The 12,275-nt window shown below is 42.4% G+C and overlaps 1 protein-coding gene across 3 annotated transcripts in view; it reads left to right on the forward strand.

Annotated features, from left to right (window-relative positions):
* Positions 1 to 12,275, forward strand: part of uhrf2 (ubiquitin like with PHD and ring finger domains 2) — a 137,379-nt gene that overhangs the window by 58,365 nt on the left and 66,739 nt on the right. For all 3 annotated transcript variants that reach the window (XM_078214101.1, XM_078214100.1, XM_078214102.1), the window contains one exon: positions 8,591 to 8,877. In XM_078214101.1, coding sequence (XP_078070227.1) covers positions 8,591 to 8,877 — 287 coding nt within the window. The remainder of the gene's footprint in view (positions 1 to 8,590; positions 8,878 to 12,275) is intronic.

Genomic DNA, 12,275 nt, shown 5'->3' on the forward strand with positions numbered 1-12,275 from the left:
ATGATGCGCATAGCAATACAGTGGTGAATGAAATGGAAGTCTACTAATCCATTTGAACAGTGGATTATGCAAAACAATGCTTTACAGTAGCACTAGCAGATAGCATTTGTGCTAAACTTCCTCTCAGCAGAGACACACTGACTGAGCAGAGATTCAATGGAAAGATTAATACATGGGTTGGATAAGATTGGTATGGGGTTGAAGGATGCGTATCTTGTAAGTATAGATGTGCTACGCTGATTGACTCTCTGTGGTCTTTGAGGGTTGCCTTCACCAGCTCATTTGTCAGCGCACCAACGACTTGGATGTGATATCAGGAGCATTGACGGCCTAACTGCAAATCACAGATGTGGTTGGAAGTGAATGAAACAGGTACTCCTGACTGGCTTTATTCTGGGTACTGCAAACTAGTTCCTTCAGCCACTGCAGTCAACATGGGGCACATGACCACGAATAAGAACAAATTATTATTCAGGGGCTTAAGAATATTGCATCTGCAGTGATGTGGATGAAAATAAATAGTTTGTTCAATCTGTTTATTCTCTCCGAACTAAGCTTCAGTGACGGATAAGACCAGAACTTTTGTTTTTCAAGTAAGAAGACACAATACTACCAAAACCTCTGGATGAGTTTAGTAGCATTTCCCTTGCCTCTTCCTGCCCTGGGCATGGGCAGAAATGTTAGCAAGAGAAAATTGTATTTGACTTTAGGAAATGCAGTTTTTCTTTGCTGACAGTTGCATGGAGTGTATTCATTGCGAAGTGCAGTCAAATTTTTTTTTAATTGTTTAAAAGTTGTGTTGGGAAGAGAAATCTTGGCAGATGGGTACAGCATTTGTTTTGTTGAATTAGAAGGCATCAATCATTTTATAGTTCCTGCACACTTGTGTCTGTTTGTTTCTAACGTTTTAGGGGAGTTATCCAACTCCTCGGGGAGAGAACTGTGTTTTTGCACAACTCATTTCTTGTCACTATGGAAACCCATGATGGCACCCAATTCCTTTAATTTTCCTCTGCATAACATAAAGTTAACTTGTGGAGCTGGGGAAAAAATCCAGGCATTTTCTCGCTTTGATTTTGCAGGGAAGGAACAACATGCTTGTGCCTTTCTCTTACCATGTCCTCATCGGCACTATTTGGGTTTTGTGTTTTGTTGGCAGCAATTGATATTCAGCAGTACCGAGCATTGCAAAAACTCTTGTTAATTTTCATCAATATTTTCTCCATTTAATGTAATGACTTCCAAGGGAATCGCAGCACGACAAGCCATTCCGAATGGATTATAGGAATAGAAACAGTTAGAGAGGTAGGCTGGTTACCTGATTAATCTGAACTAAGTCTAGAGGCTTGCCAATTCAGAGGTGACTTCGCGGTCAAGATGGGAGCTGAATAGATTCGTACAGGATGTGGGGTGTTGGGAGTTATACATAAATTAGGCGTTTGTTTAGGGTTAGCCTTGGGAGATTGTTGGTGAGAGCATTGTTGTGACTGAGGCACGAACGAGGTTGAAGTGAGGGGGCAGAGGTACATGATATTTTGATGAGGGAAACAGGGCGTCAAAGTGATTGGTTGAACATGAAGATTGATGCAGAGTCGAACAGGATGTGGAGGTTCTGCCTCACTGGATTCAGTCTGAGCAAGAAAGGGTGGGGCTGAGGTACAAACTCTGGCAGGAGTGTTTTAATCTTCCTTTCTAGTGTTAGCAGAAATTCCTAGCCTGGCTAAGATTTTTACTAATGTTCCATCCACTGTGTTAAAGGTGCTACCTAAATGTAAATTCTTGTTGTTATATGGTGCTTTTAATATAAAGGGCGGGATCTTACTGATCGATCGGCAAGGCGAGCTGGTAACATAGGGCAAGAGTCAAAAAATCGTGTTTGCGCCCTATTTCTTGCCTCTCATGATCTTGCTAGCCCTGTTAGCGGCACCCCTAGAGCTCAGTAGCTGGCCTCACGGCGTGCTGAGACTCCACCCCTCCCCCTACTGGCGAGATTCGCATTACGGCCTCTTTATTGCACAGAGTGCCGTAAATTACCATTACTTATCTTGCTGGAAAAACCGGCGAAAAGTTTTGCACTTCAAATTCCACCCAAAATGATTCAAGTCACTTCAGAGATGGAATGTAAACTGACGGGCTGAACAGAAAGCTTAAAGGGATGACTTTAAAGCTTGTTCAGAGATGTATGTGGAGTGGATTTGGGGAGAGCTTTGGGACCTTGGCTGCTGAAGGCAATGTGTGAAGAGGTAGGTAAGGGATCCACAAGAGGCTGGGGTCAGAAGAGTGGAGGGTTGTAGGGCAGGAGTCCCTGGACAGAGAAGCCTACATGGATAGGCCGAGGCAAGGCCATGAAGGGATTCAAAGAGGGTGCAACATTTTTAACTCTTGAGGCAGAGGCTTGAGTAGTAAAGCTAGTTATCATTGGCACACATGGAAACTCACTGCATGCTTTTATAGACACCACCTATAAGTACCATATAAGAGAATTAAGAGGTGTTGAAAGTAGAATATTTTGAGTACATGGAAATGAACATCTGGGTGCAACCAAGAGGTAGGAAATGTGTTGGCTACATTAGGAAAGGCGCGCATAGAATTATGACAAGATGGTATCACAGAGATAAAATTTTATTCATTCGTGAGATGGTGGTGTCTGGGACGTTATCTGTAAGATATGAGTCCATGAGTATGACTGTCAGGCCGTTGCTTCACTAGTCTGTGGGACAGCTTTCCAAATTTTAGCACAAGCCCCCAGATGTTAGTAAGGAGGACTTTGCAGGGTCGACATGGCTGAGTTTGCTGTTGTTGCTTCCAGTGCCTTGATCGATGCCACGTGGTCCATCAGGTTTCATTCCTTTTAGACTTTTTAGCAGATTGATGCAATTTATTGACTTGCTAGGCCATTTGAGAGAGCATTTAAATGTCAACCATATTGTAATAGATTTGGGATCATTCTTTAAAGTTTATTTTATGGAACGTGAGCTTCACTGGATGGGCCAGCATTTATTGCCCATCCCTAACTGCCCTACATTTCAGAAGGTATTTAAAAATCAACCACATTGCTGTGACTCTGGAGTCACTTTTAGGGCAGACCAGGTAAGGATGGCAGATTTCCTTCCCTAAAGGACATTAGTGAACCAGATGGATTTTTCCAACCATCAACAATGGTTTCTTGGTCACCATTAAGCTTTTAATCCCAGGTTTATATTGAACTCAAATTTCACCATCTGCCGTGGTCCCCAGATCTTGATGTGTATGTAGATTTCCTTCCCTAAAGGAAAGTTAGTGAACAGAAGGGTTTTTGTGACAATCGACAATGGTTTCATTAGACATTTAATTCCAGATTTTTATTGCATTCAAATTCCACCATCTGCCGTGGTGGGATTTGAACCTGGGTCTTTAGATTGCTAGCAATATGATTCTGTCATCGCCTCCCCTCCATGGAGTGACAATAGTGAACAGTCTTCATAAATACTAGACTGAATTGGTAAAAGTTTTTCCAGTTTTCCACTTTCCGGATGAAGAATTGTGTAGCTGCAATAATTTTCAGATCATTGAAGGCATCAAAAAAGCCCCTAATTAGAAAATTAAATGAAATAAGAATTGCAAATTTTACTTGACGCAAAAGTGTAGACGGCCATAATGCCTTGTGTCTTGTGCGTGCATTTTCTCTCGGCTCATTCTGATTGAGAGAAAAGCAATAGTACTTTTCTTTAAAACCCAAATATTTTGGTTGTATGTAAATTTAAAATAACAAACTTAAAAATCAGGGATAGGCCATTTCTGTTAAGCCTTTCTATGTGTGCAGAGAGTATTGCCTACCAGCGGAAGTTGTATGGTTTGTCTGTACATGTGTCTATATGTGTAATGTCTGGGTCAGAAGCAACCTGGAATGGAGGCTATGGGACAGAAAGCTGTGAAGTCATGAGAAATCTGTCTGGTAAATCAGTAAAAAGGAGGAAAGGAAAGTCTTCAAAAACCCGCACATGGCTAAATGCATAATTATAAATTTGTACTTTAGTTCAAATGAGATAATCCAAAAATGTTTTGATCCATGGTAAATTGATAAATTGGACATTCATTTCTTTCTCAACGAGATGCTTTTGAACCATATTGGAAATACTTTAGATCTGTGTACTGATTCTGGCTAAAATGCGGTTCAGGTAAGATATAGTATTATACAACTGTAAGGCATCATTGTAATGAGGAAGTTAACTTGAAGCTTGTGGTCAGCTTTCACATCCACATGAGTCCAAGTTCCATCACCTCATCATCTCTCTCAATCCCCTTGAATGCCTCTCTGCTGTCGGACGATGAACCTCCTCGATAACTTCCTCAGAAGAGCAGAAGGCTTCACCTTTAGCCCTTTTGCTCCCTTACCACTGACTATCTCTCTTCCTGATGATCTAAGGTTGAATTCAGTTATTTTTGCAATTTTCATGTCTGGCTCAACCCTGAAGTGAGGTTTGATGACGATTAACCATCAAGATCACTTGCTTTGAGTCTCGCAACATTGCCCTCCTCCTGGATCTAGTTCTATCCCTCTGCTAATTCCTTGTGTACCCCTTAGTCACCTAGAGACTCTGACACACCCTTATGGTGACTGACCCAACCTCCTGTCTCCTCACAGGTCAGCTTCTCCAAAACTCCATTGCCCTTACTTCCTGTTCTAAATTCTGTTCACCCATCACCTAAATCCTCAGTGGTCTGTACTTTCTCTTTTGCTTCTCCCAGTGTTAATTTTTTCTCATCTTTAAAATCCTTCCTTAGCCTTAACTCTCCTACCTCTACAGTGTCCTCCCTTCTAAACATTGCATTCTTCCAATCTACTATTGTGTGTGTCTCCCTTCACTTCACCATTGGCGGCTGAGCCTTTGCTACCCTCAGTCTACCCCTCAGCATTGCCACACCTCTATCCCTCTTTTACAAATATTCCAGTAAAACTGCTGGAGGTGCGTCCCAGGGGAGTGGTCAAACTTTCCTCCAAGTGCTTCTTCCTGGTTGGACATCTGCTTTTTGAGTCCTTATGAAATGCTTCAAATGTTTGCTTGAATTGTCAGCAGTAATAATGCTCTGAAGGTGGTCAGGTTGTGGCGGGGTAGAGGTACAGTTGGGCGTGGCTGATGGATAGTATGATCAAGGAGCGCTCGTCAGGTCGGGAAGGGAGTGATCAGATGGTTGGAGGTTAGTCAGGGTGAGTTGCCAGAATTTTACTGGCATGCCGGCCCTGGAATCAGGGCGGGCGAGGCTCTCAGAACGGCATGCTCTGTTGGCCTCGGGCGGGATCTTATGAGCCTCAGGTGGGCAAGTTGGTAAACTTCTGGCAAATTTGTGAGATTTGGGGGTGGGGGGAGGGGTCAGTTCTGTCGTTACCCAGCTGTTACACTAGTTTTAATCTGTATTTAATATTTCCTGGGTAACTATCCAGGGTAAATACTGTGCAACTGTCCCAAAGTCACAGTGAGGGACACCCGCAGTGGGTCCGGGGCAGGTGTGGAGTTTGCACATTCTCCCCGTGTTTGTGTGGGTTCCCATCGGGTGCTCCGGTTTCCTCCCACAATCCGAAAGACGTGCTGGTTTGGTGCATTGGCTGTGCTAAATTCTCCCTCAGTGTACCCGAACAGGTGCTGGAGTGTGGTGTCTAGGAGATTTTCACAGTAACTTCATTGCAGTGTTAATGTAAGCCTACTTGTGACTAATGAATAAACTCAAACATTACTGTTGTTTAGATTGTGGTATGTGCATAATTGGCTGCTACATTTGTTCAAATTACAACAGGGGCTGCACTTCAAAAAACGATGATGAATTGGTTGTCATGTGAAATGCAAGTTGCTTTTACGTTATATCACTTGCAAGTTGCTGATCTCACTTCGAAGATCATTTACGGTTAGTGTTAGAAGTGGAAAAAATTGCACTGTTACTGACTGCTGCTCTTAAGCTTGAGATGAGGCACATTGTTGGAGCAGATCAGAATGAGCATTATTCTACACCTCCTTAATTGGTGCAGATGCGCCCACAGTGGCAGTGGGGGGAAAAGCATTTAATTAAAAAAGCATTTTAAAATTTGTAACCTACTGATTTAACAATGTACAATGAAGGGAAGTCGCTACGCTCTTAGATCTTCAGTGCTGCTGTGAATTGTTTACGGCTTGATGTATTTAGCTTTATGGCAGTGGTATGTCTAAATAATTCATCATTTCCGAGGACTTGAGAATTTTGCTATTATTTGGAAATACCATGGTCTCAAACTCGACTTTCAGCTAAAATCAGAAAATGTCAGTTTTTGAGGTTGTTTTAGAGGGAGGGACTGGCGAGGTAGAATGAGTCCAGAAATAATATTGTAAAATGTGAATCTCCCGTTTTCCCAGCTGCCTGTCTGAAATGTCTGTCCTGTTCCCAAGCACCAAAGCGGGGGGGGAGACTGAATCAGCTTCTGGAGATCTCTGGATTGATTTGCTTTGCTTCCTTTCTTTTCTCTTGGCTCTCTCTGTCTCTCTCCTCCCCATGCGAGGCTAAGTCGACAGTACAGCTGTATGAAAAATGTGCAGCCATGTAAAAAATGCTGAAATAAATATTCTGCAAATTTCTGTTGCTTTCTAACAATGCACTTCCAGATCATCATGCTGGGTATCTTGATTTTTTGTGTTAATCTAGCTTAAAAGTATATTCATTTCCTTGAACACTCTTTTGTCACGTTTATTGTGCTCATTCAGTTTTGGTGTCTTTTAAAAATATTTTGAGCATAGAGTGTGTGTGGCGGGGGGGGGGGGGGGGGGGGCGGTGTGGGCGTGGTTTTTTGCAACTGTGTAACATATAAGGTAATGGATAGCTACCAAACGTAGCAACGAAAGACAGTGTTACTTCTTCCTAAGCTCTGCCCTAAAGGGAAGAAAGGACTAGCTCTTTCAGCATGCACAGTTGTCTTAATATTCTCCTTCTGTTTTGTGTCACTCCATGAATTTGTGTTTATATTGTGCCTTTTGCAACTTGAGAACATTCCAAAATATTTTCCAACCAATGGACTACTCTTGAAGCATTATTACTGGAAATAATGGACGGCACAGTGGCTGGCACTGCTGTCTCACAGCTCCAGGGACCTGGGTTCAACTCCCAGCTTGGGTTACTGTCTGTGCGTGCGCACTGTCCTCCCCGTGTCTGTATAGATTTCCTCCCGCAGTCCAAAGATGTGCAGGTTAGATGGATTGGCCATGTTAAATTGCCCCTTTGTGTCCCAAGATTTGTAAGTTAGGGGGAATTAGTGGGGTAAGCAGAGTGACAAAGAGTCATCCGGACTTGATAGCTCTGTTCTCTCTCCACTGATGCTGTCAGACCTGCTGAGATTTTCCAGCATTTTCTGTTTTTGTTTCAGATTCCAGCATCCACACTAATTTGCTTTTAAATCAGTTTAGGTTAAAGGATCAGCATTGGTCAGGTCACCAGGGAAAATATCCCTACTATTCAGAATAGTGCCATGGAATCTTTTACAGCCACCTGAGGAGTCAGCTGCAGCCTCCATTTAACATCACAGCTACAAGATGGTATCTCTGACAGGGCCGGATAGTGCTCTCTCAGCTGGATTGTGTGCGGCTTGAACCTATAAAACTGCCAATTCGGAGCATGTGCTACCAAATGAGCCATGGCTGAGAGTTAATAAGAATAACAGTGCTGGGTTTAAGAGAATACCGCAGGTATGCTGCCAAGCAATGGTCTTGACCACTGTTTGGAGAAGTGCTCAAGCATCAGACAAAGGAAAATAGGGGGAATTAGTGGGGTAAGCAGAGTGACAAAGAGTCATCCGGACTTGATAGCTCTGTTCTCTCTCCACTGATGCTGTCAGACCTGCTGAGATTTCCAGCATTTTCTGTTTTTGTTTCAGATTCCAGCATCCACACTAATTTGCTTTTAAATCAGTTTAGGTTAAAGGATCAGCATTGGTCAGGTCACCAGGGAAAAAAATCCACGGGTCACCCGTGGAGAGCAAAATAGAATTAATGGCCCGGGTTTTTGCTGTCGTGGAAACCCCCTTGGAACTCTGTTACAATTTTAGACCTTTATTTTATTTCTTCTCATCGTGGCTCCTGAGGTCTGCCCATGATGGATTCTGAGTGCGATGGCAAGGGGTGTAAGGGCTAAGTACTTTCTACTGAAGTGGGCTCGCGTTACAGGCCTCAAGTCGTAAAAATCCAGGCCAAGCTTTCAGATTGAAGAGGAACCTAAAACAGGAACTCAGTTTCTCTCTCCTCAGATGCTGCCTTACCTGCTGACCATTTCCATTTTGTTTTTATTTCAAGTTTCTAGCAACCGCAGTAGTTTGCTTTTGTTTCAGAAGAAGTAGATTGACATCAAGGCATAAAAATATAAATGTAAATAGAATCTAAAATTGAAATGATTTGGGACCTGATTTACTCATTTAGTTATTTTGACATTATTATGTTCACTTAGTCACTTCTAGCTATAGATTTTGTTTATACTTAGGGATGTGAGAAGATTGTTTTATTACTAATGTGTAGAAAGTGAGTCACAATTTGAGAAGTTACTTATAGGAAGAGTTTAATTGCATCTGAAAACGTACTGATTTTTCTACGTTATGTTACAGATAAACGAATTGGTGGATGCCCGCGATTTGGTGATCGGAGCCTGGTTTGAAGCTCACATTGTAAATATTACACGGAGCACAAAGGGACAGAAAAGTGGCACATCGAAAAATGAAGCCAATGGAAATGAGAGGACAAGGGCACATGCCCAATATGTTAAAGATCCCTCGGACCAAGATCAGTCACAGCACTGTAGTGGGATCGCATCAAACAATTTGGACTGTACACCATCTACATCCACTGTGGATTCTGCAGATGACGATGTTGTATATCATATCAAGTATGATGAGTAAGTCCAGTTCCCGTTGCTCTCAAGGCACCACAGAGTTTTTAGTAAAACGACTGGATACTGTGTTCAGACACTTCTTCCTTTCAAAAGCTTTAAAAGTGTTGTACGTTAGAATTGCAGTGAAGTAATCAACTTCAGTTTTCTGCAAGATACCATGCTTTAGTAGTAACTATGATCTCTATGTTGTAATTTCCTTTTTAGCTTTTTTAAGGCCTGCGCTGGCACTTGTGTCATTGCGCCCATTTCTGTTTTGCACTGAAAGAGGTGTTAGGGATTGTGAATTGAAGCACAGAGGAAGGTGCAGGGCAAGTTATCAATCAAAGATCATGTGTCCGTGACTAAATCTTTTTGATTGTTGACTCTGTTATGATGAATATCTTCATAAAACTCTGGTCTGGCTTGAGCTGGCATATCGTGTACAATTCTGGGTGCCACACCTCAGGACAGATGTGTCGGTTTTAGAAAGGATGCTGAGAACATTTCTGAGAATAGTCCCAAGGGTGAGGGACTTCAATTCCATGGATAAATTGAGAGGCTGATACTGCTTTCCTTTTCAAAGAGAAGGCTTGGAAGGTTGTTCAAAATTGTGACGGGCCTAGACCAGAGTAGATGGAGAGAAACTGTTTCCATTGGCAGCAGGGTTAAGAGCCCGAAGATGTTGAGTTAAGGCATTTGGCAAAGGAACTAACGGTAACAAGAAGAATAAACGTTTTTACACGGTGAGCAGTTAGGGTCTGGAATGCACTGCTTGAGAGTGTGCTCGAGACGGATTCAACTGGGGCTTTCCAGAGGGAGTTAGACAAGCAATTGAAGAGAAAATTTGCAGGACTATGGGGAAAGAGCAGGCAAATGGGAGTAACTCAGTTGGTCTTGTAGACATTCAGCATGAATGTGATGGGCCGAATGGACTCCTGTTCTGTAACGTTCTGTTCCATCCTGTGATTCATTCTCATGATTCTAGTTTGTGAGAGGAGGGGAAAAGCCACCTGGAGAAAATAATTTTCAATCAGATAGAAATTATAATTATGTGACAAAATGATGAAGGGGGCGAAGGAGGCATTGGAATATGACATTTCTTGAAACAGTAAAAAATTTGACAAGTTCATCTTGGGGACAGTGGAGTAAAGCAGGCAATATTGGATAGGCTGCCCGTAGTACGATTCACCAAATGTCCTTAGGCAGCACCTTCCAAACCCACAATAACTTCCATCCAGTGGAAGGGCAGCAGGTACTTGGGAACGCCACCACCTGCAAGTTCTCCTCCAAGCCACTCACCATCCTGACTTGGAAATATATTGCCGTTCCTTCGCATTCGCTGGGTCAAAGTCCTGGAATTCCCTCCCTAACTGCATCGTGGACAGCAGCGATTCAAGAAGGCAGCTTGCCATCACCTCCTCAAGGGCAACTAGGGATGGGCAATGATTGCTGGCCAGCCAGTAACACTCCTGTCCTATAAATGAATGAAAAAAACCATATAGGCAATATTGGATAGGCTGCCCATTACATACAGGTAATAATGGATAGGCTGCCCATTATATACAGGTAATATTGGATAGGCTGCCCATTACATACAGGTAATATTGGATAGGCTGCCCATTATATACAGGTAATATTGGATAGGCTGCCCATTACATACAGGTAATATTAAATAGGCTGCCCATTGTGTACAGGTAATATTGGATAGGCTGCCCATTATATACAGGTAATATTAGATAGGCTGCCCATTATATACAGGTAATATTGGATAGGCTGTCCGTTATATACAGGTAATATTGGATAGGCTGTCCGTTATATACAGGTAATATTGGATAGGCTGCCCGTTATATATAGGCAATATTGGATAGGCTGCGCATTACATACGGGCAGTATTGGATAAGCTGTCTGTTATACGCTGTGCCTGATGAGCAGTTCTATTGTAATCAATTAAATACATCATACCGTGTAGAGTGGAGCAGCCAATCCAATACAGTCCATCTCGTGGTACTGCCCAGGTGAATTTGTAGCCTCGTATCTTTGGAGCACTTTGTTCCATTGATTCATGTTTAATTATATCCCTGTCCTTGTGTCAGTGTTTTGAATCAGCATCTTTCTCTTGAGATGCGCATTGAAAAACACAAAGAACTTAAGTTCCCACCCAAACCAACTGTTTTTATTAGGTCTTGTCTGATCTAAATGTTCCCAGGCTTTCGCGTTTTATTATGTTTTGAAGGAGCGGGTCTGGATAGGGGATGTGCCTAAAGCTTTTAACGATGCTGGAATGGTCAGCACGATGGAACTGAATCTTATTAAGTCAGAATGAGTGTATGGAAAATAAGCGCAGTTACTTCTGAACAATTAATTGAAGCTGATTGGGAAGTGATTAGCAAAAGAGGTGTTGGCTTTTTCACCTATTGTAATTTCACACCGCTGTGCTGAAGCCTCTCTTCCAAAGATGATACTGTTTACAAGAATCCTGAGGATCAAGTGATGCAGCATTGTGAAATTGATTCTCGGTTTTTGTCCACTGAAGCGGTACAGCTGTCAGCATGCTGCAACTCTGCAGCTGGAAGCCACTAAACATGGAACACAGTCCTATTAAATAGAGTGTTTCCACATGTTATGCGGGCATTTTATAGCGCCACGCTATACTTGTGCCCAACTTTCTGAAACTGAAACAACCACCGTTCTTTTATTTGCTTCTAAGTTGCTGGCTCATTTGCACCAAAACTCACTTGTGGAAGTCTGAGTGTTTAGTCGTGAGTTTAGCATTGAAGCACCAGTTGGTGCCCAGTCATGCCTGAAGACAAAATGGGTGTATAACTGGAACAGTTAGTGTCCATTGCACTTGTATTGATTTCCATTTGAAAGTAAATATAATCTTTTTTAACAAAAAAGGCAGATTTTTCAGCCCTTCCCACCAGCAGGATCTTCCAGTTCCGTCAAAGGTTGGCAGATTTTATTTCCCTAAAGGACATTCTATTGTCCCTCCTATTAGCAATCGAGATATTGGCCCACTCTTCTCTTGCTCCACAGCCCACCTCAGCTCCTTGTGACCACCCCACCGTTAGCTCTGGCTGAAATTGTCGAACTGTAGAAACACTGGATTAAAACTTGGACTGAACAGTTGTGGTTTTCAATACTTTATTTTGGTCAGTGCAGAGAAGTACCTGGCATGTTGTATCCACCCAGGATGAAGATCTGATTTATTCATGAGTTATTGTTTTCCTTTCTTCCAGAAAAATCTTATCCTATTCTTCTTTGTTGTTTTATAATGGTTACCTTGATTACTCATGGTCCCTGAAGGTTATGTTCAATGCAACAGTATCAACCTCACAGTATGTGTTTGGACAAAATCTGTCTGCTACTGATTCATATTTGGAAGTATCAAGTAACCTTCCTGAACCACATTGAAGGGATTC

This window comes from Mustelus asterias, chromosome 6 (genome assembly GCF_964213995.1).
Source record: "Mustelus asterias chromosome 6, sMusAst1.hap1.1, whole genome shotgun sequence".
Classification (NCBI taxonomy): domain Eukaryota; kingdom Metazoa; phylum Chordata; class Chondrichthyes; order Carcharhiniformes; family Triakidae; genus Mustelus; species Mustelus asterias.